A 25,309-nucleotide genomic window follows, 5' to 3' on the forward strand; every position below is an offset into this window, starting at 1 on the left:
TTAACGATCATCATAAAAGCGCGGCGCTTTTGCTGTATCGAGCAGTTGGACATGACTTCAAGAATCGATTGAGATACGTGATCGAATAATTAACAAAATATTATTAATTAAGTTTTCAACTAGGTACTTTTGGTCACGTGTTGCAATTTACTACTTGTAGCAGGTGAGTTCCTTGGAACGAATTCTGAGGATGGCGCCACCAGTTTCCAGATATTCAGTCTCAAACTAGCGCTATAAATGCACTTTTGTTCCACTTGTTTTCTCTAACAGAATGCCGTCTTATGCATTGAAGTACAAAAGATAACTGGAACGGCACAGTTGTTTCGTCGCACAATTTTTATGGTGAATGCCTCGAAACCGTTGCCATCCTTGGGAAATTCGTCCTTGCGAACTTGCGGTTACAATTCGTAAACTTCAATATCTTAGTTAGTTACTTAGTCGAGGTTTAATGGCGCAAGGACTATGCAATATGTTATATATGTTGTATACATGTTTTATATGCCGTGAAGTACTTGGTTAAAAATTAACTCGTGAAAATTTTGTTAATTCGTCGTAAGCGTTTCGATTTATCACGCATGTCCGCCTCTTCGAGTAACCCAGCTCAAGGACTATAAGTTGTGCTATCTGCCACAGTCGAATTGCCTTCTTCTTTTATTAAGATAGTCTGAAAAAGAAAATAAGCATCCGGTCAAATTCTTTCCGTGATACTTCTCGCGCTTGCTTCTTTGTTTCGATGCTCCTTCGCGCTTGTTCGCACACGCTTTGAGATTGCTGTCCGCATGATTTTTTTTTTTCTTTCTGGCCACCTTGCTCGGATGCTTCGTCCACGGCATGCTTGCCTGGCGCGATGGCCAACGCTTACGAGAAGCGTTGTGCATAACACATAGAATTTGCAGCGCGGGGATGGCCCGACGGGTGCGCGCTGTTCCGGCTTGGATGGGCTTGGATAGGCTCGGATAGAGACATTCTTATCTGGTCTCGAGGCGCGCGCGTGTAGCGGAGAGCGCAGGAGCTTGACCACTCGCAACGGTTATTAATAGTCACGAGGTGCTGGGCACGCTCGGTGCATGTAACGTGTAGTGCGGCTGGGGCAGATGCGCATGGCCTGTTGCGCGCAGTGCCGCGGTGTTTTTAAAAATAAACGCCGTACCTGTATACCGCTGTCTCGTTTATCTGTGTCGGGAACTCGTTGCCTCCGCCCCTCTCTCTTTTTTTTTTTTTCTCTGGACCGGATGCAGCGATGAAAAGAACAGCAGGGGTTTGAATTTTGTACTTTGGAATGTCCTCGTGTTACCCCTCGTATTTCTTCTTTTCTTTTTTTTTTTCTTATGTTTTAGAGCCGCTTGCCCTGCGGAATAGGTATATGTTTAGATATATAAGAGCGTGGAGAGACCCTCTACGTGTATAAATTGCAGGAATTGTACTTTTAACGCATTTGCCTTTAACCCTCTTCAAAACTAACTCGCAAGCAATTACTGAAAACATTCGATACGGAAGTGGTTTAACTATATTAAGGCCGTCAGATTTCGTGAATATACACACTAATGTTATGTAGCCCGTTGTGTCGTCACAGAAGATTAAAATGAATGAATGAATGAATGGATGAATGAATGAATGAATGAATGAATGAATGAATGAATGAATGAATGAATGAATGAATGAATGAATGAATGAATGGTTTATTCAGTTGAAATACGGGGGCGAGTCAGAAAGTATTTGCCCTCCTCCTTTTTTTTTTTGAGCCAAATTACGGCTCCAAATGCGAAACCAACATATCCATTCTCAGCGGTGGACCTTTCCTGGACCGGCCCGGCCTCGTCTTCCGGTACCTCCACGGCAAGGCGGTGCTGTCAGTTGTTGAAAGATGGCGCTTGGTGCTTCACACGTCCACGGCCTACGAGCAACGAAGTGTGGCAATCAGAACCGCCGACAAGCTCCGGTCACTTAACTTTGAGAGACTGGACCACCCACCATAAAGTCCGGACCTCACCCTTAGTGATTTCTTCGTTTTCAGTCCGCTGATGGAGTTCCTGGCAAGGCAGCGATTCGCGTGCAACGATGAAGCCAGGACGGCAGTGCGACGGTGGCTCCACACTCAGCCGGATGAATTCTGCCGCAGGGGCACCTCAAATTTAGTGCTGCTGGGGGAGAAATGGTCTGAACCGGTGTGGGGAATATGTGGAACAATAGTGTAAGGTACGTAGAATAGTACGTATGTTTGTTATGAATTACCTGTGTGTACTTTATTTTGGCTAATAAAAAACAGGGGCAACGACTTTCCGATTCGCCCTTGCATGTACAGGGTGTTTTAAAGAACGCTTTCAAGGAAGCTTTAAAATTGCCTGTGACAGATGGCGCAATTCTAGTCTATGAGTTGGTCTACTCGAAGAGACGGACATGCGCAAAAGATTAAAATGTGTAATCGACTGATTAACGGACATTCGCTAATTAAGTTATTAACTGATTGCCTTATGGCACATCTTGCAATTCACAAATTTTAGCGGGTGAGACTGCGAGGCATATCCACCTGAAAAGAATTGTGCGGATGACACCAGTTAACTCGACAACCAGTGGGTGTCGAGTTAACTGAAGGTACACGCTTTCGTGTTCGAACTAAGCAAGTTTTCCTTGCATACAGTACTCTTGCGATGACTTTTCAGTGCGTTCGAATTAAGCGAAATGTCGAACTAACCGGATCGGCTGTATAGGTTTTTCACGATGGTAATGTACCAGTCGGCAATGAGAACCTACTTGAACAGCGACGCCATCGCTGAGCTTTCGCCTAGGGTCTGAGGAGATTATATTGCTCGGTGCAGATGGCGTGAGTCGAGAAAGAAAAGAGCACAGTACTGTCTTCTACGTGTGGCAAATACTCTGCAATCTATACTGGCAAAAGCATGCTTAAGTAATTTATAATAAAAGGTCGTCTCGCGACATTTTACGTTGTGCTCAAGCCCGCCTCGCACGGGAGCTGCCGGAAGAGGAAATCTTAGCTGCCGCGGGTGAAGCCCTTATTTCACCTTCGAGTACTTATGTAACGACGGGAAGAAATTGCCTCCCTGATCGTCATCCTATTTCGCGTACACTGATGCAGGAAGAAGGCCACTTGTCCCCAGCGATCTCCCGGTACCGCCGCGTTGCGTCAGCTCGCTCAAATCCGATGCCGGCAAATTTCATAATCTCGTCTCGCTGCCGAATCGTCTGCCGTTCTCGACAGAGCTTCTCTTCCCGTGGCATCTATTTCTGTCAAGCCTCGTAGACCACCTGTTATCTACCCTTAGCTTCACACGGACACCCGATCTCCCACTATTTTCCTCTTAATCGCGACTAGAATATCACCTAAATCCTTTTGCATGCTCTCTATCCACACTGCTGTCTTCCTGTATATTTACCTGCTGAAAGGCCGCACTGCATTCCACATTAAGGGAGTTTTTTTTCTTTTTAACTTGATCGTCTTTATTTCTGGCTAAGCTGAGCACAGTCGGGAAATGTTATGTGAGGTATAAATTAACTATCATAGTAAATAAATAGCAATTGGTTTGCTGGGCTTTCCACAATCGAAACTTATCCGGCGTGTCAGAGATGCTACAATGGCTTTTGCGTGAACTTTCGTGCGCTTAAATCGGCATTTAGAAGTATCCAACTTGGCGTTTCAAATATGATGCGTTGGTCGTTGCGGAGTTATTATTGTACGCTTAATCATTTTTCGTTACTATCGCTCGTTGTGCGTTCGTTAGCTTCTCAAGCTTCTCTGCCATTCTTCAAGGTTCACCTTTGCATACACTAGTGAAAAAAATAATGCTCTGATTGTGTAGTTAAACTGTATTGTGATTTGCTATTGCCTATTTGAATTACGTTTCGGTGACCCGCCAGTCTCGACTCGGGAAGCGCCTGTCGATCACGTGCGATCCAACGCAATTTTTCATTCGGGTGATAGTTTTTCTTCGCGTGATTACTGTCCCTGCTGCTGCTATTTCACTGGGAGAATTGTGTTAACGTCAGTCTTCGCAAGTCCACAACGTTGAGAGACACCGCAATGCTGCGGCAACGACGTTGTGCTGTGTTGATCTGGATGTTGCGAGTTCGACTACGCGTGCCGCGTAGGCCGTATTCATGCGGGTGGACGACCAGAACCAAAAAAATAAAGAATAGAAGACGGTCGTGTACAGTCTGCCGGCTTCAGTGAATGGCCACCAGTTTAGCCCTGAGCGTTCCATGACGGCTCGTTTTCATGGGGAGGCGAAGGTCAAAGTGGTTTAACAGTAGCACTTCATTCGTACAGTCTGTGCAATTCTGTATTGTCACTTTCGTGAGAAAGCAGTGAGCCGCCTTCTCATGCCAGGCAGGAGCTGTAAGTATACACAGACGCCCGCACATGTAGTATCGGCTGTCGCGCTATAGGGTAACACGGGTAACCTCACGGTAACAGTGAATATTTTTTTTTTGTCTGTCGTAAAAGCGTAATTTACTCATTGATAGCTTCTTCAGCCTTTCTTTACAAGTTCGCCATGTGAATATTCGTGTGCTACGCGTGCCTGTTCTTTCGGCGTCGGTAAATAGCGCGAGACCACGTGTGCCGATCAACGCGTGAAGGAGAGCAGCCCGCGCCACACCTCCGCGTCCTGTGACGATGAGCAACACGGGCGATAAGGAAGGCGCCGTGACGCTTATTACATTCCACGCCGGATAAGGTGCCCGTCTCTCGGGTAGATAACCGCGCTGGGACGCGGCAGAGCGTCGCGATAAACATCGCATTAACGCCGTGGGAGCTTTCGCGCCGGTGGTGTCGAAAGCTTGGGTAGACCATAAAAAACAAAAAAAAACGTTGCACTCATTTCGGAGCGATTTCGTCATGCATCTATAGTCATCAATATTGTGTGCATAAAAATTGGAGGACGCTTAAGCTTCGCCTTCAAGAGTAGAACGCGACAGCGTTCCCGTCGACCCGCCAAGAGGTGTAAGACAGTGGGCTACGGCGCAGCGACTACGCGCCCCGCATCGGACGCGGTGAGCGGCGAGCAGTGCCGCGTTCGGCGCGGCAACGAAATGTGCGCCTGAGCAAGCGACGCACGCCTGAGCCTTAGAAACAGCTCGTTTCTAAGGCAACACCGCATTCACTAGAGACGCTTTTGTACCGCTTTGAAGCATCGAACACGTGGCTGAGTGGTAGCGCCTCCGTCTCACACTCCGGAGACCCTGGTTCGATTCCCACCCAGCCCATCTTGCAAGTTGTTTTTTATCCATGAAGTGCCTGCTGGAATTTATCGCTCACGGCCAGCGCCGACGACACCGACACCGACGACACCGGCTTTTCTGCGACACGAGCTCCTTAACGCTGTCGCGTTAAAACGACCGCATCTTACCGTGAGAGAAATGGGTCTGCAGTAAGCCAGGAAAGACGGTGTAGAACGAAGCAATGGTGGCGACGCCGTCCAGAAGTTCCCGCGACCACGCCCTCTGACGTCACGGGTATCGAGGGCGTCTGCTCGGGTCTAATTGTAATTGTGTATCGGTAAAGATGCACTTCTAGCTTCGTGACGTCTCAGTGACTGTGTAGGTGCACTTGAGAGCTGCCGAGAGCATGCTCGAAGTGGCCATGGCGTTCTGCGGCCGAACACGAGGTTGCGGGTTCGTATCCCGGCCGCGGCTTTTATTAATTTCGACTGCAGTCGGAACGCAGAAACGTTCGTGCACCGCGTCGCGTGTACGTTAAAGAACAGACTGCGGCGTCTCTCATATAGTCCGCCATTAGTGCAACGAGACGTTAAACCGTGTAGTTTCGTAATTCGATTATCTTTATTCCCGAAATTTCGTATTCATGCCAGCGCGGTGCCGCTGTGTGTACGAAACGGTCGAAAGGAAGACCCGCCGCCGCCTCGCAGACGGCGCGCGCGGCGATTCCACAATCCCAAACCGCGGCGGAAATAAAAAAATTGGCTGTGGCTTAGGTAAGGTTAAGCCCAGGATGCGAAGCATACTAGCCTTTATTTTAGTTGTTGAACCACTGTTTAGCCTGGTGAACTGCTGTTGCTTGGCTATATTTGGTTCGGCTAGACGAAGAAACAACTCATGCATTACTTCTTCGCCTTCAAGAGTGGAACGCGACAGCGTTCCCGTCGACCCGCCAAGGGGTGTAAGACAATGGGCTACAGGGCAGCGACTACGCGCCCCGCATTGGACGCGGTGAGCGTCGAGCAAAGCAGCGTTCGGCGCGGCAACGAAATGTGCGCCTGAGCAAGAGACGCACGCCTTAGAAACAGCGCGTTTCTAAGGCAACACCGCATTCACTAGAGGCGCTTTTGTACCGCTTTGAAGCGTTGTACTCGTGGCTCAGTGGTAGCGTCTCCGTCCCACACTCCGGAGACCCTGGTTCGATTCCCACCCAGCCCGTCTTGCAAGAGTTGAGCCAAAGCCACTTCTCCTCTGTCGTGACGTCACGGTGTCACGTGATTTCATGGTCACCGCCGCGCCTGAGGAGCTGGGTTGAGCCCTCGTAATATGCTTCGCATAAAAAAGAATCGACTCGCGCGAATGCCCGCGTATATGTGCTCCCGTCCCGGGCGAGACTGCCACTACCTGCTGGTATGCAGCATACGCTTGCGTCTGCTCGATCGACGGTTCGCGCAGCACGCGTAAACTTATCTGCATACACTCGCGCGCGCGCGTGCATTCGTCTGCAGCAGACGGCCGCAGCAGAAGTCGCGCGTGTACCTTTTCCCGTCGCGCCGTCGCGCCGCGGCCATCGATTGGCGCGGCGCCTCGTTCGTTTTATCATTTTTCTCTTCCGGCTCGCGCGATTAGCGGCGATTCCGCCGAGAAACACAGTGTATCGCCCGTCGGCCAGCTGCGCGCAGCCGGTGGGCAAAGTGTTATTGCTGTGTCGCGGCCGGAGCGGCGTTGCCGGCCTGACGACTACACGCGCGTGTTTCTGAGCCGCACGGCCGAGGACTCGCGGCTATAAAGGGATCCGCGAATACCCCCACTGTTTGTTTGTTTGTTTGTTTGTTTGTTTGTTTGTTTGTTTGTTTGTTTGTTTGTTTTACCGCTAAAGACGCGATCCTTCTTGATGAAAAGCACTGCCTCGTGGCTGGCCTTGCTGCGTCGCGGCTTTCGACGAGAAACGAGGATCGGTGGCATTCCATTGTTGTTTCGGCTCTGCCGGCTCAAGGCAGCGGTGCCATCTCTGCTAAAAGCGCTTCTTCTTGGGCAGTGTCTGCGCTTTCGTTTAATGGCAAAAGCCAGTTGTGAAATCGTAATCCTGATTCTATCCGAGGGTGTTCACATGTCGGTTTGTTCCTCGTCAAAAAGGCCACTTCGCAGAAATAAAATTGTCTTCAAGTGGTGTCCAAACTTACGACTTTTTGTTGCAACCGCTGTGCTATGGCAGTACAGTTGAAGTGACAGAATAGTGGGGAAATGCTGATGACAGCTTATGACATGAGGCAATTACATATATGTGATGTGGCATGTGCGTGATGGAGAGCTAAAACCCGTAGTGGCAAGCATTGAAATGCTGCTTAATGCAGTGAAAAGGCAGGTGTGACATGCATTTTGTAAGAAGGGTTGGGAGGCGGGCGGGATTTCAATGTATTGCCATATTTTCTTTCATTCTTGCCATTGGCCCTGCCTAATGGAGGAAATTTATGGGTGCGTCCTGGGTAAAAGAGATGGGTAAAAATAGATGCTGGCTAGTGTCACCAAGCTCATAGATGGATGGGTGGACGGATTTTAAAGGCATTCCCTTCAACGCGGGGTGGTGGCACGTGCCACCAGTCTTGTCATTTTCACCTCTATGCTGCATTCATTATTGGCTTAAGACCACGGTTCATGTAACAAACCTTTGAACCTGAAAGAAATTTATTACTTCAAAATCTATTGTGTTGATTCTCTGTGTTCACTGCCTTCATACCACCAATACTACAGCAATCTTTTACTATTTTTGATTACTTATTCATTCACCTTTCCTCTATTATCCTTAAAGGGACACTAAAGTGAAAAGTGATTTCTTCTGCATCAGTAAATCACCGTTCTACAACACCAAAAACACCACTTTTACAACGATAAGACGTTTGGTAAGCCAGAAAAAGCGCAAGAACGAAATGACTTGAGTTCCCGCACCTGGGGGCTGTGACGTCTTGGATATTGATGGCATCTTCTAGGGCCTACTAATTATATATAGCGGTACAGATTGACTACATTGTGTTCTAAAGGAACCAAATAATAAACTTGCCAAGTTTCGGGAACCTTTATTCAGCCAACGCGGCCCAAATGCGAAAACAAACTTTGGAATTCCTGACGTCACACTGACGTACCGGCGCTGGCGTTTCGGCGCGAAATTCAAATACTGATACTTGGACCTTCATTTTCTCATCTAATATTCAAACTATTTTCTTGAAATGACTGCCTGCAGGTTTCTCAAACAATGCTTTATTAGTCTAAACTGATTTATTGTTTCCCTTTAGTGTCCCTTTAAAGGCCAAAGCCTCAGGGCACAGTGTGTCCTCACTTATCTCTGGATGGCCACAGCACTCACTGTGGAGAATGTTCACAAGATTCCTTGCAAGCTTTTCTCATTGGTCGCAATGAAACAGTTACAGCAAGTTTCGCCTGCTTTCACTGTGATGACCTAAAAATTACAGTGTGCAGATAGATGAAGGGTATTCCAACATGTGTGAAAACTAGAGCACAAATCGTTGTTGCAAGTGGCTTCAGAGCTACAATGTTAAACGCTGTCTGTGAGCAGGCATGATTGGTGTAGTCTCATTCTCTTGTGCCTTCCCTGCAGATCCTGCTTGTTTCGAGCAGCAGCGCACCCGACCGGTGGATTGTGCCAGGCGGCGGCCTGGAACCAAATGAGGAGCCCAGCACGGCGGCGATGCGTGAAGTCATGGAGGAGGGCGGCGTGCGCGGTCGGCTCGGACGATGTCTTGGCACTTTCGAGGTTTGCCTGCTCTACTCATTGGCCGACAACTTGCTCGCCGTTTGTCTTGCCGCACTAATGCTTCTTCCCACACTTCGCACATTATACACCTCAATTTATTCTCGGCGAAATCTTATGCACTGCTGTTCTAAGGCCAACAATATTGGCATGACCCTAGTACCATATTAGCTGGTGTTTAGTACGAGAACATTTTGAGGTGAAGGCAAAAGGAAAATGGTCACATGAGCTTTGTGGTATCCCAGATTTGTCCACCATTGCGATGGTAGTAGAAAAAGCCTTTGTGCATCGATTTTCTTCTTGTTCTGACTCAAAATTTTAATTCCCTTTCTCTGCTAGGTATCACTTCACATGCTGAACCAATAAAGCCATAATTCAACACTTCCATGTTGACACCAGTGTCTATTTTCTAAAGCCCATCACAAATATCCTTAATGTGCAAATAAGGTTCACGTTCACACTCAGCAGTCATTCTGGTGCTGTATGGCCATGCCTTGCTTTTGCATTGTAAGAGAGCCCCACATCACAATTATCACTACCATCACCGACCACCTCATATGTGCACCGTTGCTCCTGAAGTGTCTGTATGCTTGCAAAAGAAACGCATAGTAGAGTAATACCACGAGATGCAAACAAACAAAGACGCCAAGGAAAACATGGGGAAATTACTTGTACTTAATAATTGAATTTTTAAGAATGATAAATTAATGGCAATGAAAGTGGATGAAAAAACAACTTTTGCAGATGGGGAATGATCCCACGTCTTTGGATTAAACGTGCGATGCTTTAACCACTTGAGCTACCGTGGCACGGTTTCCCCATCCACTTTCTTGGGTATTTATGTGTAACTACTAGAACTAACCTTGGGAATGTTAGCCAGTGTCACCACTCGCAAACTTTGGCGGCGGATTGTAAGATTTGGAGGACGATCCCACCGCTGGCATACGTTGCATGATTTCTCGGACGATCTCGCCGCTGCCACCAGTTGAAGGGGTTGAAGGTTGTAGAGAGGAACTTGGGAGGAACTAGGCGTCCAGGGTTTATTTACAGTATTTACATTTTCAACAAGAGATACATCGACAGTCTAGCGTTGCTCCCAAATGGAGCACGCAAGACGAACATACAGCACACAGCTTACGAGCACGATGACGAGTACACAGATGAGCATGAGCACATTCCCGAGCACAGAGCACTACGACGAGCACACACTACCAGCCGACAACAGCTGCTTATAAACACTCCATTGGTCCCTAGTTTCCTAGGTGAGAGAACCGTTCGACCAGTCATCGAAGTTGACCCGCTGGTTGTCCATTATCTTGAGTCTTGAAAGGCGCGTCGGTTCCCCGAGCTGACCCCCGCAGCGCGGCTGCCGGTTGCCCATTGTCTTGCGCCTCTAAATTCCAGAGCTGCCTTTCTCCTGTAGTTGCCACGAGTGTCAGCAGACTGCGACGAATCATCCTTTCTGCCGCAGGCCTCACGAGTATGTGGGATTGTTCCCCGCTTGCGACAAGTTCTTTTTTCATCCACTTTCATTGCCATTAATTTATCATTTTCTTTAATTCACTTAGTAAGTACAAGTAATTTTCCGTATGTTTTTCTTGGTGTCTTAGTTTGTTCAGTTCTCATGATATGATTATTAAAAATCGGGGCCCTCGGTTAACTGCCTTTCTCCACGTAGTAGAGTAACATACTCATATGGCATGCCAAGTTGGTGACCTTGCATCATGTCCTGTTGGGTAGGGTGTCTGGTATCACTTGCATTGTGTGCTTTACAGCTATCTGTGCATGGACCCCCATAAATCTTCTCGAGCTTGATTAACAAGCCTTGCCAGCCCCTGGATAATATGAAAAAAAAAAGAACGATACTAACACAAGTGAGGTAAATGTTGAACTGAGACAACAAATTATCTGCTATTAATGTGGCCCTGGAAATCCAAGTCAAATGCCAATGCCACAGTCACAGCAAAAAAAATTTGTGCGCTTGCTCTAACGTTTACTGAACTTGCGTTATAACTTCTTCTATCAATTCTTTTTGTTTTCTTTGTCACTTCTAGTGTGAAAGATCTGCTGCCTTTAAATAGCTTCCTTCGATATTTGCATCATCAGGAATGAAAACACAGAATAGAGACAAAACTAGCTAGCAAACAAAAGAACACGGCAACTATCATGCTAGGCGTTTGTCTGGTTGAGAAAAAGGAAAAGAAAGCATGGTGCACTGCCTTGTCATATTGTGATTGCCTTGTGGCAATGAGCATGTGTATGTTTCGTGTTATACAAGGTTAGTGAGGGATATGAAAGCCTTGAAGGCGATCTGGGGCAGCTTTGGATTAGTTAACGAATTCAGACAGAAAATGCTTCTGACACATTCTTAGAGGAAGAGATTCGTGAGGTAGTAAATCTTTTCTTTCCACGTTTCTTATACTTTCCCAGACACCCAATTTACACTCAATGTCCCGCACTTGCTGTGCCCCTAACTTTGCCTGTGGTGACCCAGTGTCCCTTTAAATTGAGAGAGATTGCTAGTTATCCGAAAAATGTGGCTCATTTTGAGAAAATTCATGGCTAACTTCATAATGCGTGCAATATGAACAAACAAATTACCTACCAAACCATCTGAAATATTCTTGCAGCTAGAAGAATGTGAGGTAGTAGTACTAGTATTTTCTATTTATGATGTTCTGATGCTTTCCATAAGCAGAGTCTTACCAACCAGCTTTCCATAAGTGCTAGCTAGTTGGTAATTCATTATGCACATTGCTATACAGTATAGCTCAAGGACAGTGTAAGGATGGAGAGGCGACAGAGGCGCAGTGCTTTTTGATACTTTGCCAATGTTTTCCTGATGACCACTAATTTTGCAAAAAAAAACTTCGAGTGACCCAAGTGATGCAGCTTATTTTGCATGAATTCACACAGAACTCTAAATACATGGGAAATTGCACTGTTTTTTTTTTTTTTTTTCGAACCTTGCATCTGCTGGTGCTTATATTTCTTTGGACCTTGACACTGACCTTGGTGTGTGCAGTATTGAATTTAAAGGGGCCCTGACTCTCTTTTCCATGAAACCTCAACATCGCACTGGTATGAATGGATTACTTTTCAAGAAATATATATACTCGAAAAAATTTTTGAGAATGATCTCATCTGAACTGAGATATAATGAGCGCAGTTTTTACTTTACCATTCCTTTCAGCTGGGTTGTTGCCAAAGGCAACACCCTGCCTATCACTCCTTCCTTCTTTCTGCAGTGTGGTAATAGTAACCCTTCGATGTTGGCATCTAGCAAAGGTGCCCGAGAACAATGAAGGCGCGGTGACGGGACAGGTGGGACGTGATAACAGTTGCCGATTCTCCGTATATTATAAGAGCTGAAGGGATCTACATGTACACACAAGCAGCTTAATTAATGAATGCACATTAACGAATTCCAAATGGCTAACGTCTATGGGCCATGGCGTCTGCCGCCACACATTGTGCAAAGTGGAACAAGAGCAGTAGTTTTGAAAGCCTCGGTAGAGAGAGCAGGAGACCTATTCTGCGAAATTGTAAGTTTTCTGCTACGTGCAGCAAAATGACATTTGGCTTGCTTCATGGCAGCATCGTTCACAGATCGGGAATGTTTCCTCACAGTGTTTAAAAAGTGTTTCAGTGCCCTTTGAATTGCTGCTGCCCACAACACAACACTTTCGCTGACCATTTTCGCATTGCAAAGCGCAAGCAGCATGAAAAAATGCAGGTGTTTGTTTTTGTTTTGCACAGGCATGCGAGCAGAAGGTGTTGCTGACAGGCAGTACCTTCGGCACGAAGTCCCCAGATGCGATGCAACTAGTGAGTGGACTGCATAGATGCATGGCCGGAGCAGATTCGAGCCTTGCATTCGGAGCTTTCTTGGCTTTACAATGAGAAAATGGTCTCTCATGGCCAGAACTCGCAAAAAGCATAAAATGCAGGAGCAAAGATTGCGAGAATGTTCTAAAGATTCTCCCTCTCTCTCTCTTGTTTTGTCTCTGGTCTCCTGGTCTGTTCCTTTGTCACTGTGCAGTCCCATTCTCTTAAGTGTGTCACTGTGTGTTAAAGGTTGGGAGGCAGTCTTTGCGGTTAGGAATAGGTGCCACCTATGTAATTGGGGGAATGGGAATGGCAATGCAATGGGAATGGGAATGGCAAAGCTGCTGGTTTGAGAAGTTAGGCCTAGGAAACGTGGATCACAAGAGGGATAAAAAGGTGTTGTCCTTTTCGTCTTTCAACAGAGTGCTAATTCTGGTCGTTTGGTACAGACTTTGATGAAGAAACAGCTTTAGAGCGAAACGGGAGAACACGATGCACACAAGCACCGACTAGCATGCTTATAGATAATGTTGTCTTACATAATGTTTCCACATACATAAGAGCTATTTATGTGCAGCCATCGCCAAGTGCAAGAGAGCAGGTGACATGTACAAGTGACGCTCAAGACATAACTCTTTTTGAGCAAATATACGGAAGCCTTACTGGCACAGGGTAACAAATGGTAGATAGCAAAGGTTTGAGAAAGCCCCCACATAATTCATTGTTAATATCTATCCAAGATGATGCATTACTGATGCAGCTTGGCAGTTGGAAAGAACAAAGAACAGTGTTGTACAGTGCCGGGCTTCTCTCAAAGGACATTGTGATACCATGTTGTAGGCCAAGTGAAGGGAAGTCTCAATGCATATTATGTTTCTTTCTATGAGCCAGTCCTGCTAGCCACGAAACATTGTAAATATGTTTGCATAGGATTGTCATTTAAGTCTACCATTGGGCAACACTGTGAGAACTGCGACAGTCTATAGCTTTTACCGATATCAGCACACAGCCACTACGTTGGAACCTCGGAGAGCTGTGCCTAAATGTGTCTCCTGTTCATTCTTTGCCTGCATTGTAAGAATTGTGAATGCTTCTCCAACGTTACATCTATGACGTCGTATCTATTTTTCAAGTGGGGGGAAGCATGCTGAGTCTGGCGAAATTTTCTGTTTGTCCTGCTGCAAATGGCACAAATTTCAATCACCACTAAAGCAAATGCGAGTACTGTATCTTTGTGTTTCTGGAACATTCAACTTGCCTATCAGTGTCTGCATGCTACTTATCAATGCTGATGTAAGCATCTGCACACGTGCTGTCTGCCTGTCATTATGATATCGAGGATCTGGCCGCTGCATGCAAGCCGCAAGATCGAGCCACTGCATACAAAAATAGTTCAAGTGCTTTTGAGGGCTATCTTGCATTCATTATCTATAACATTGTTGTCATATCAGCACATCCTCATACTTAACACTGTGTGGTGGAATGTCCGATTTCACATGCACGCGTATGCGTGTGTTGTTCCATCACCGATGTGACTGATTGTGCTTGTAATGCTTTAGAGGACAACTCCAACAAAATTGTGGACTGCGTAAAGAGACTAGCTTCATATATTGAGCAGCCTCCGTGCAGAATTTTGTGTTTAAAATAAAATCGTATGCATCATGAAAGGTTAACAGAAATAAACATCTTTGATGCGGAAACTAAAGAGAGAGGAACCACCACTATCACTTGCCAGAAGTGATGCAGAACCCAGAACAATGATAACCAGCACAGCTCCTTTGGATAGCCTTCGAGACTGGAGGGTGCACCCACAGCATGCCAATTATCTCGGAGGCCAAGGTCTGAAATTTGTGTCATATTCGCTGATCACCAGGTGCACATGCCATCTGCTTACGTACTGTCTAAAGGCTGTTACTAAGAAAATCAGGCGATTGTCAGCCCTGTAGCTTTGCCAAGATTGCTTCCAGTAGTATATGCTACTCACATATAACTAAAAAAGAATGGAATGTTGAGCTAGTTGGTATTCTGACATGCGAGCCGTCTTGAAATAGCGCGCAACAGGATGGCACAACAGAAAGGATGACGAACAACTGGCTGAGTTGTTCCAACTCGGTCTGTTCTAACTAACAACAGGAGTTTAGTGAAGCCAGACCCACAGTCATATATATATTTGTTAGTTTGTGCCTGCGTTAGTCTTCCTGTCTGTTGAGCCGTCTTGTTGCACGCTATTACAAGAGAGCTCACATGTAATTAAGTTATTCAAAGTGAATTTGCATTATCAGTTGACCTGTAGTATGTACTGAAGAGTAAAAGGGTCACAGGAATACAGAGACTTTAAACGATCAACATTGAACAAACAATGGATGCCTTAGCTTGATGGCTTAGCCTGTCGAAATGTTGGCTGCTAGCTGAGGCTTTCCTTGCTTGGCCACTGTTTCGTTTTCACTTTCACATTTATTGATGAATATCAGAGCAGATAGTCCAAGTAACTTGCAGCACATAGTCACCATGTATACAGCAATATACATATCTCAACACTTAATAAGCACAGGTTTCATGAAGCCAATGGCTGCTGCAGCACTGCAGTATTATTTAGTTTACAAAGTGATGTACCCATGCCACACTTGCGAGGTAGATGCCACTGAGTGTCTAGGAACTTAAGCATTTTTAATGCCATTATATCTGAAATTGGTGCTACATGTGCGCTTTTAAGGACATTAACTAAATGTTGGGAGGATGATAGCTGCAGCCAATTCAATAAGTTTGTCTTGCAATATGAATATCACCAAAAATATATTTATTTAGCACTCAAAAAGCTGAAAAAATAAATTTTCTTGCCTAACTTCTCGTTAAAATTTTCCAACGAAATTCCTTTTCTTTCTTTCTTTTTTCTTTCTTCCTCCTTTGTCTTTTTTTTTTTCTTTTTTCCATCATTTAGTAACACAGTTGGCATTTTTGTAAGCCTGGTTTGTCCAGACTTCTTAAACTGCCAGACAGCCACACTTTGTGGCACTTTGAATGGCCAGGTGCATAGATAATAGAAAGTTCCCTATTTTTTCTTCTTTTTTGGACAGACCAGCCAAGCAAAGATGTCAAGTTTTGTAGGCAGTGATGTGTACGCAAAGAATGACATAATGGTGCTAATTTCAAGGAAAGGTTAAAAGAGCAGCAATAAGTGCAGATTAAATTTTTTTTTCCCGCAGAAATTTTTGCAATAAAACTGCAACTTTCTGTGCCCTGTTTCTGTAACAAGCCTATCTTGTTGTTGGCATGACCTTCCTACTGCAAAAATCTTCCGTATACTCTTCGAGTCATGATAGCACGTCTTTTCTGTAGTATATGTCGGGGGGGAAAAAAAAGGGGGTTAGGCATAGAGATACAGACGCAAGGAGAGAGGGAAACGTTTCTCTCTGCTTGTCTGTGTCGGCACACCTAACTTTTTTCTACCATGAACTCCTACCAACTAGCTGAACTTTCGGTCATTCTTGCAGTGTATATTTCTGATGGGCAACCAGTGGATAAACTTTCCTTCCATGATGAATGTTACATGACCTGACTTTTGTTTTTATATTGCCTATTTTCAGAACTCGGAGAGGAAACACCGCACGATGGTATTTATTTTGGAAGTCACAGAAGAGCTTGAGGAATGGGAGGACTCCAAGAACATAGGTGAAGAATTAGTGATTGCATCTAATGAACCTTTACAATACAAATGTGTGAAATGGTAGCGCTACTGCTAAATGTGCGATGAAATTCAAGCATTCGGTTAGTGGACCTAACTGTTGAAAGGAAGTACTTTTTCAGGCTTGCATTAACCATCAATGAATTTAACTCATTGCTACTAAACATACAATAACTGAAATACACTCCTTCCAGAAAGCATTACTGACGTATTTAGGCACAGTGTATTAACAATTTAAAGTATTCTAAAACTGTGTGATCAATTGTATTTTTCTTCCTCTCGTGCTTTGTGGACCAACCACTTATACTCTGCTTTTCGTGATTTTTTAGCTTTATTTATGCCACAGCTATTCTTTTGATCATTCTGTTTACACTTGCATTCATCGTATTATCTGACATATCCGTGTAAATTATTTTGTATTCCTTGTATCATGTTAACAATGTTATTGTCGAATTCATGTTATAGCCGTTTCAACCCCCCCCCCCCCCCCGGCCCAGTGTAACACTATACGAGATCCTTAGCGTACCTCAACAAATAACTAAAAGTAAAATCCTCTTAGAAGCAGCTGTAGCTGTGCTCGAGTTGTGTGCTAGTGAAAATTCATGTTCCCGTTTATATTGTGATAAAAGGCCTTGGCAAGAGTCATGAGTCCTGAAGGACGTAGTGGCCAAAGGTTACACCAACGAGACTACTAATTCCTGTTCTGGTGAGGGCATGTCTTTGTTGAAGCTTAGTTGGCTATCCTAACTTGGTTGTACCTGCAATAGCATAGCCCCACTGGCTCTCTGCATTCTTCTTCGTCTTTTCTTTATTTTAAAAATTTTTGCTGGTGTCATGTGGTCGTGTGGTACTCCAAGCCTAGTTGACGTAAAGAGAAAAAAGAAATTGAGCTGGGCTGGCAATGTAATGCATAGGGCAGATAACAAGTGGACAATTAGAGTTAGAATGGGTGCCAAGGTTAGCAAAATGCAGGCGAGGATGGCAGAAAATTAGGTGGGGTGATGAAAGTAGGAAATTCACAGGCGCAAGTTGGAATTGGCTAGCAAAAGACAGGGGTGATCGGAGGTCGCTGGGAGAGCCCTTCGTCCTGCAGTGGACATAAATATAGGCTGATAATGATGTAAAAGCCATGCAAAAAGAAGAAAACAGTGGTTTATGTGCACGCTGTGTTATATGGATGACATCAAGTTCAATGGAATGCAACTCAGTTTAACAAGTAACGGTTATTAAGATAAAAATCCACGATGATTACTGCTTGGAGCTGCTCTTCCTGCATTGAGGGATGCTGTTGTGGGCTTAGATGTAGATAATGGGTATGGAAGTAATGGACACAACTAATTAATTCTGGCTCTCTTTTCGACTTTGTTGTAGCGAGCTTTTCCTGTTTATTTGGGTACAGAAATTCCAAGGCACATTTAACAGACCAAAGGTGGCTGATAACCGGCAGCTCTTCACAACATAGCATTGACATGGTGTAGCGGTGTGTAGCCCTGGGTTGCAAAGTTCAATTACCTATTAGCAGTAAGCACTGAACTGTTACCAAAATATCTCTAGTGAAAATCTGTCTTGGTTTCCCTAGGTAAAGAAATTTAACCATACCTACTGGCACAGCTTAAAATAGCTGTGTGCCTTTAATGTCATCGTTGCCACATAGAGTAGGCAGGATCACCACAGCACCTTGTAGTTAAGCTGTCTACTCTGTACCAAATGTTATCTGGTGCCACTCCCAGACCAGGCTTTCACCAGTATCGTTTTTGCAGCTCTGGTGTAAGGTTGTCAGCTTTTTGCTCTTTATCACTCAGTCAACGGCTTCACTCAAACCAAGGTTGAGATAATTTAATGATTCTATTTCAATCCTATTTCTCATTGCACTTCATCACTGGTCTGAGCAGTGTGCTTCCTGCTTCCATCACCAATACTAGCCAGTAGTGAATGGCAAATGGTTAGAAATGATTAGAATTGTGTGCCAAAGGAATCCTTGCATTACAGTTCTGACTATGGAAGCCCACTGTCGGCAGCTTAGCAAGAAAGTCACTAAATTTAGCAAGTGTTAGTCACAATAACAAATTTACATTTTGTGAGTCTTACGACTTCTTTAGTGATGTAAAGAGCCAGTAAATAGCCCTGGTAAGATTCCTCGAGGCACTTCTGCTAAATTCAATGCCTCGCCAGGACTTTAGCCCAAGGGGGATATATATTTATCGCTACTTATGAAGACATACTGAAAAGCTTATTAGCGAGCAATCTGAGTGAATGAAAGCTGGTTTTGTAGGGAAAGCATGATCTTCTGAGCTGATACCGTTCTAGAAAAACAAGGTTCGTTTTCCCATTCCACATTCCATCCATTGACTTGCCATTTCAGGATGCATTTTAAAGCTGCAGTTTGAAATGTAGGCAATAAGGAAGACTTCTAGTAAGAACAGAAAAACTAAATTAAGAGCCAGTCGTCACCACAAAGCGACTTTTCGCTAAATGTAGTGTTTCGGACCGCGGCCTTATGACTTTCACAGGAAAAATTTAAGAGTCATGTTAGAACCTGTTTATAGAATGTCATTGCTGTTTTGCATGCAACCTTTGTCTGAAAAGGTTACATTACAACCTTGGCCGGACCCTTGTCATGAGCGTGATATTGTAAAGGCTCCCATCAAATTCTTGCAACTGGGTGGTCTGGATTTGTGACTTAGGAAAGTCTTTGCTGTTCAAGTTCATTCAACACCATATTCATCATCATCAACACTTTTCTGTCTCTTTTTACTCCCATTTCCCTTCCCCAATGCCAAATCGCAGGTCACAACTTTGACTCAGACTGACCTCTCAGTTTCTCTATCGTAATAAGTGTCTTTCTCTCTCTCCCCTAACATTGTCTTGCTTTTTGTCTTGGCTGGTGCAGGTCGCAAGCGGAAGTGGTTCCCCATTGACGAAGCATTGCGCGTCCTCTCCATTTCAAAGCCTGTACAGTGCAATTACGTTAAGCTGCTCATGAAGAACGACAAGGTGCCATGACCTTCATGGCTGCCTTAGTGTTGTTGTTCTCTTTGTGTTGTTTTTCTTTTCCGCCCTTTTCCCTTTGCCTCATCTCCTCCTTCTTTTCTTGCTCTCTTTTTTCTCTGTCTCTGCCCATCCGACAGTCTTTGTTATACAAGATAAACCATAAAACAAAAAATACACACATTGATTGCAAATACACATGATTAATGAATTTACTTCAGTCCCTTACAGGACTGAAGCCTTTTGCAATGTACGACCACATGTCACTTGTATTGAACCTGTTTGTGCCACCTTGTGAGTAGATAAACTGAAGTGTGCCTGATATAACCCGATTACTTAATGTTTTCTTTTTATGGATGTGTTAAAGCATATGTCTGCTGTCAGCTTGCGTTGCTTTTGAAACTGTGAAACACAGAAATTGGGCAAGCCTGCTGTTGTGTCTCCAAATGAATTGTGGACTTTAGGTGCATGCTGCAAAATCTTGCGTGCTCTGAGCTTTTGGCAAGCTACAACAGCTGTACTCGGATCAGTCAGTCATAATTCTGGTTTGATATTGGTACTTCTGCTATTTTGTGGCTGTACAGTAGTTAAGTGCTAACTGGCATTGGGAGACAAAAAACAGTTTGTACAAATCTGGCTAATACTAAAGCCCTAATACTATAGGGTTTGCATCAAATGTTTGCGAAGCCACTCAAATAAAAAAAAATTTGGTTGGTTTCTTTCTCTGCATCAGCACTGTTCTTTACAAACACCACCAAATAAATCTTGTGTTACTATTTCATTAGGCAAAAGCTGATCAGATGAACAAATGCTTAGCTGTTTATCTTGAAGCGCCATGTCATGACCGTAAGTTGACTCTCATTCGCTTGTTGAAGTGTTTGTCTATGCCTGTCACACACTGCAGGTGTCCAGCTTCTGTGGCAGAAGGCTTGCATGATATCATTGTAAGAATTCCACCAATGTGGTCAAGCAATTCAAAATTTGCCTGTTTTATTTGGTTACATGACAGCAAATTTTTTTTCACTGAAAATGAAAAGCAAATGAAAACCTGTTAAATTGTATTTCACGAGGTATGAATATGAAATCCAGTGTAGCTTCCTAAATTTGAAAGTTGGTCTCGTGGTACTGTAGCGCTAGAGTTTCCGAGGCATGGGCTCAGTGAAAAAATTGCTGAATTTCCAATAATTTTGGGCCTGTAGACAGTAGAACAGTACAACACTATGCATGTCATGCATACAGTCAAGCCCATTTATAAGAAACGTCCATGTCATGTGTTCACCATATCTGCGCCTCCGTAATAAATAGGCTGCCCACAAAAAAGAAGTGACAGAGGAGAAGGTCTATGCCAAAAATAAGTCGGTAATATAAGATTGTTACTTCAATGCAGACTCAATATCACTTCTGTAGACCTTCATCAGCAAATGAGTGGTCATGTTTGAGACCTCCAGGTAAAAGACTCTGTCCTTTAATATGGAAGCAGTTGTGATTGAAGCTCTTGGAGCTGGTAGCAGTACTTCTTTTCCCTCACTAGGCAGACAAGGGTATTTGTAAACATTGCCCAACAACCCTGAGGAAGCACTTTGTAGTTGATAAAACCGATGCAAATCTTGAAACTGCTATCCTCATGACTGCAAGGTTACGTTGGCTTCATTACCATTGTGCACAGTAAAATGGGGATTCTGTTGTAACATAACAGCACAGCACCATGTGACCCTGATTAGGCTAGTTGGCGACTCATCTCCGTCAATTGAATGAACAGCGCGAAAGGTGAACAGAGACCTGAACAGGACAAAACGGGAAGTCGGCGTTCGCCTTCGTCCCGTTTACATCCTTGTCCGCCTTTTTCACTGTTTCACTCACTACTATGCGACGCTGTCACAAGCGAGCGAGATGCGCTTGCCCATTTGCTCTAACAGAGTTTATTGTCCCCACATGTTTGTTATCACCTGCAACAGGGTGTGCTGTTGCCTGCCCACAAATTCTAGCAGTCAAGGTGTCTTCATTTGTAATAAACGAGCTTTCGCTTAAAGTGGGCATGCCTTGCTGCCACCATTAGTCAGTAAAACGTGGACCTGGGCCTCCAAACAAAAACAACCTTTAATTTGGCTTGATTGCACCTACTGGTGAAATCCTGCCCTAGGTGCGGTGCGCAGACTGCTTTTGTAGCCTCGTCGTGGAGGGTCCAAGCAATGATGTGTGCAGATGCATCTGATAACAGTGCGTGTCTTGCGATGCACGTGCATGCAAGAGGGCGTGGTGCAGATTCCCGAAAGCTGTAACTGGCGTTGCTATAAGCGGGCTCGACTGTGTTAGCGCCGACTGCAAATTTGAGTTCCCCAATTGCCTGCCTGGGCAGCGATAATATTCCGCTTCCTCACTGATCCCTTGCACCAGGAAGCTTTTGATTGTTGTAGTACGCTCACTCTTCTGTTCTGTGTAGTCAAACACCCACTGTACAGGCTGTCGGATAAGGCACAGAGAAAAAAAGAAGCCTCCTTCTATATCTAATGGGCACGAAAAGATAGGAGAGAAAAGCTTCTGTGCCTGTGAATATTGTGCGTGTGAGTGTGTGCGTGCGAAAGTGTGAGAACCTGTTGGTGAAACTTGCTACCAGAAAAGTTGTGTCGTGGTGTGTGTGAAGGTCCATCATTCAGGGTGCAGTTCTGTGTGGAATGTAGGCGGGAATGTCTCCTAGCAGCAGAAGCCTACATCATTGTGATGCAGATTTGAGTCAAGTAAAGGAAGTATTTATTCCTCCCAATTTGTGACAGCCGATTTCAAGAAACGACCGATTCAGCCTCACTAGATTTGCTTATTTTCTTAAGGGACAAGCATTTAGAGCCCTTCTCACTTTTTAAAAAAATTTCTTTTTACCACATACGGCAGCCATTAAAGCTAGGCAACACACAATACCTCGTTTTAGACATCATAATTGTTTGTTCAGAAGAACAGCAATATGTTACCTCATTTTCTAGAAACACAAGCTCTGTGCGCTACTGGGAATGACCAAAGGCTTTTGCAACAGCTTGATGAAATTGACATTTTTTATGGAAGCTAGTTTTATTTTACGAATGCACTGTTGCATGCTACATTTACAGGAATTTAAGATTTCTGGTGAACGCTTTGGTCAAACGAAGTAACAGCTCAAAACCAGCTCAGTGTTGAGGTCGCTGGGTTTTGACAACATTCAGGGATTTAGGGACACTCTTGTAACTAATTTTGCAGAAAGCTTCTTTTATTTTTTTTCTCGTAACTGTCGCATACAGTCTGCTTTGAAGATGAGGACTGCTGTTAGGCAAGGCGCTTTGCGTTGCACTCTTCTGCCGGTTGACGAGTCAACATAGCCACCACAGAGATTGAATGAGCATTGCAGAAATGGTTGGTGCGGAGTGTATGCTTCCAAACTGTATGTGCAACATGTCCGTGACATCTTTGTTTCTTTTTTTTTTTTTATTCCTGTGTGCATGTGTGTTAGCAGCCCCCTGCTTACTTTTTTTGTCAGCCTTGGACATTGCAAACGTTTGCTGCACCGAATGTAGGCACATCCAGAAAGAAACAATGGTCGTTTTTACACGAGATGAGCCGATGTGTGTGTTGCCTACCACACTTGTTTTCCTCGAGCTGTGTTCTCTCCCAGCCAAACAAATAAAACACTGTACGTGCCTGTTGGGCACGGGAGCAAAACGTCTTGGAACACATTTGGGTTGATATCTCATTAAACAGTTGATTCGGTGACTACTGCGGCGATGTTGTTCATTGTCTCTCTCGTCCTTGTCTATCGCGAAAAACACCAAAGGAGTGATGATCTAATCATCAGTTGGTGAACAAGGGAAACCCAAGTCTGGAGCCAACATCTCAGCAAAAAGAGACGGAGAAAATTTTGTGAAACGCGGTTGCAGTTGCAGTGGCAAGGAAGACAAGGATGGCAACACGAGATGCACAGGACGAGTGCTGGATGGCAACTAGCTTTTTTTTTGCACAAATGATCACACGCATAAAAGGCACACTCGCATAAAAAAAAAATTTGAGAACATGTGACATATCACTCAAATTGCCTATCATGCGTGCACGCCACGTGCACTGTTATTCGAGTAATCAAGTGCTTTACTAGAAATCCCGATGGAAGGTGCGTTTATGCAGTTACCGGCTCCTTCTATCTGAAAAATCTTCCACATCATTCTGCACCTTTCAGCTTTATATACACGCCTTGGAAGTGTGCCGTTAAATTTTCGCACGCATTAGCGTCCTTTGCAATGGTCTACAAGATGTCCAGACCTGAACTTGTGCACAACAATCCCTCAGCCTGTCTATAGCGTACCCTCCCATTCTGTCCAGTTTAAAATTCGCTGCAGGAGGGGGCTGTTTTTATAAGCGACCCCTAATGTGCGCACGACAAAGCGCATCGCGTGCCTCTTTTCACGATGCCAGTTTTCTAATGCCAGTAGCCAACTAGCCCAGCTTTCGGCAATAGTCTCGGACAATTCCTCTTGTCGAAGCGGCTCCACGCCGACTCTTCCCTTGCGTGGCCACCGGAATGCACAGCCTCTAAGTGGGTCAGTGTGTGCAGCTCCAAATGCCTAAGACCATTCGGAGCTCTGCAGACCACTGTTGGAGAAACCCTACAGTATAGAAGGATCGTCGACTGCAGGAGTTGGCAAGGTGTAATAATGAAAAGTAAAGGAAGAAAATAAGCACCCAACAGGACAGGAACTAAAAGGAAAACAACGTTGCTGCTTACTTGCTAGCTTTTCTTTATTATTGTTAAAGCAAATGCAGAATAAGTATATTGCGATAGGTAAAGAGAAAAATCCTTTACAGCTGTATGCCAATCTGACAACTGATGTAGCAGACTGTGAAGCTGTTCAAGCGAGTTCTCGCAACCTTTGGAAGTACTAAAGATGTATTTGCTGGCTTGCTGCCTTGCTTGAACATAGCAGCAGCTGCTGCCGCATTCTCGTGGCATGTTCTTATTGACGGCTCCCACAAAGGCTGCATTGCAGAAACACGTCAGCTTTCATTGTTGTCGCTGATATAACGCGATACAAGAAACAAAAATTTCGGATTACTGGTATTTTAAAAAATTCACGTTTTTTTTTTATGAGATAATACACTAGTTAACATTTACTTCATAGTAACTGATGATGTTTCAAATTAATTCGAGGTTCCAATGCATTGCGTTGCACTTGCATGCGATATCGACCACGCTGCTGAATGAAAACCGTTGCTGAACTCGTTAACAGCTTCGCTGTAACATGTGCAGCATGTTACTCTGGTAGCACCACAGGACCTTGAAAAGCGAACGACAAGAAATGCAGCAATTGAATTGCACATGCCTGCCAGCTATGTTACAAATTTATCGTAGAATATTTGATTTTTCATGCTTGTTTACAATTGTCATAATAAAGCCAACCATTGCTCTCGATTTGCTTCCAGTTCAGGACAAAAACTAACTCGGAGTACAAGTACAGGAGCCAACCAATTCTCGGAGCTTCTCTTTGGACCTGTTCGATATCGTTCGTGCCCACCCACAGCATTACGACTATCCCATGGAAACTGTACAACAGCAACAAAATTTTTCTCTGCCATTACATGAATATTTCATAAACTTCACGAATATTCCAGTCTCTGTGGCACTGATAATTTTAGCTGCACTTGTAGAGCACAGTGACTAATTGTAGTGTCTCTACAGAACAAGTCTGCATTTTTAAATAAACAGTCAACATCCCGAGTAATAAACAACTTTTAGAAGTTTACAAAATTTTAGTATTCTTTGCAATTGTAGTATTGTACCTTACAAACATCGTGGTTGGCATGTTTTGAGCACGGTATAAGCGTGTGGCATGAACACAGCATAGCAAATTTGAGATAACCGA

General features: G+C 44.5%; 1 protein-coding gene across 3 annotated transcripts in view; it reads left to right on the forward strand.

The window, feature by feature from the left end:
- Aps (diphosphoinositol polyphosphate phosphohydrolase 1 Aps) overlaps nt 1-23,171 on the forward strand; it is a 72,318-nt gene extending 49,147 nt beyond the window's left edge. For 2 of the 3 annotated variants that reach the window (XM_065424696.2, XM_065424697.1), the window contains exons 2-5: nt 8,786-8,941; nt 12,698-12,766; nt 16,351-16,435; nt 19,339-23,171. In XM_065424696.2, the coding sequence (XP_065280768.1) occupies nt 8,786-8,941; nt 12,698-12,766; nt 16,351-16,435; nt 19,339-19,451 (423 nt within the window). In that variant the 3' untranslated portion in view covers nt 19,452-23,171. The remainder of the gene's footprint in view (nt 1-8,785; nt 8,942-12,697; nt 12,767-16,350; nt 16,436-19,338) is intronic. The other variant, XM_065424698.1, reaches the window with a different exon arrangement.
- The last annotated feature ends 2,138 nt before the right edge of the window (nt 23,172-25,309 follow it).

The sequence above is a fragment of the Dermacentor albipictus genome, chromosome 6, assembly GCF_038994185.2.
Source record: "Dermacentor albipictus isolate Rhodes 1998 colony chromosome 6, USDA_Dalb.pri_finalv2, whole genome shotgun sequence".
Classification (NCBI taxonomy): domain Eukaryota; kingdom Metazoa; phylum Arthropoda; class Arachnida; order Ixodida; family Ixodidae; genus Dermacentor; species Dermacentor albipictus.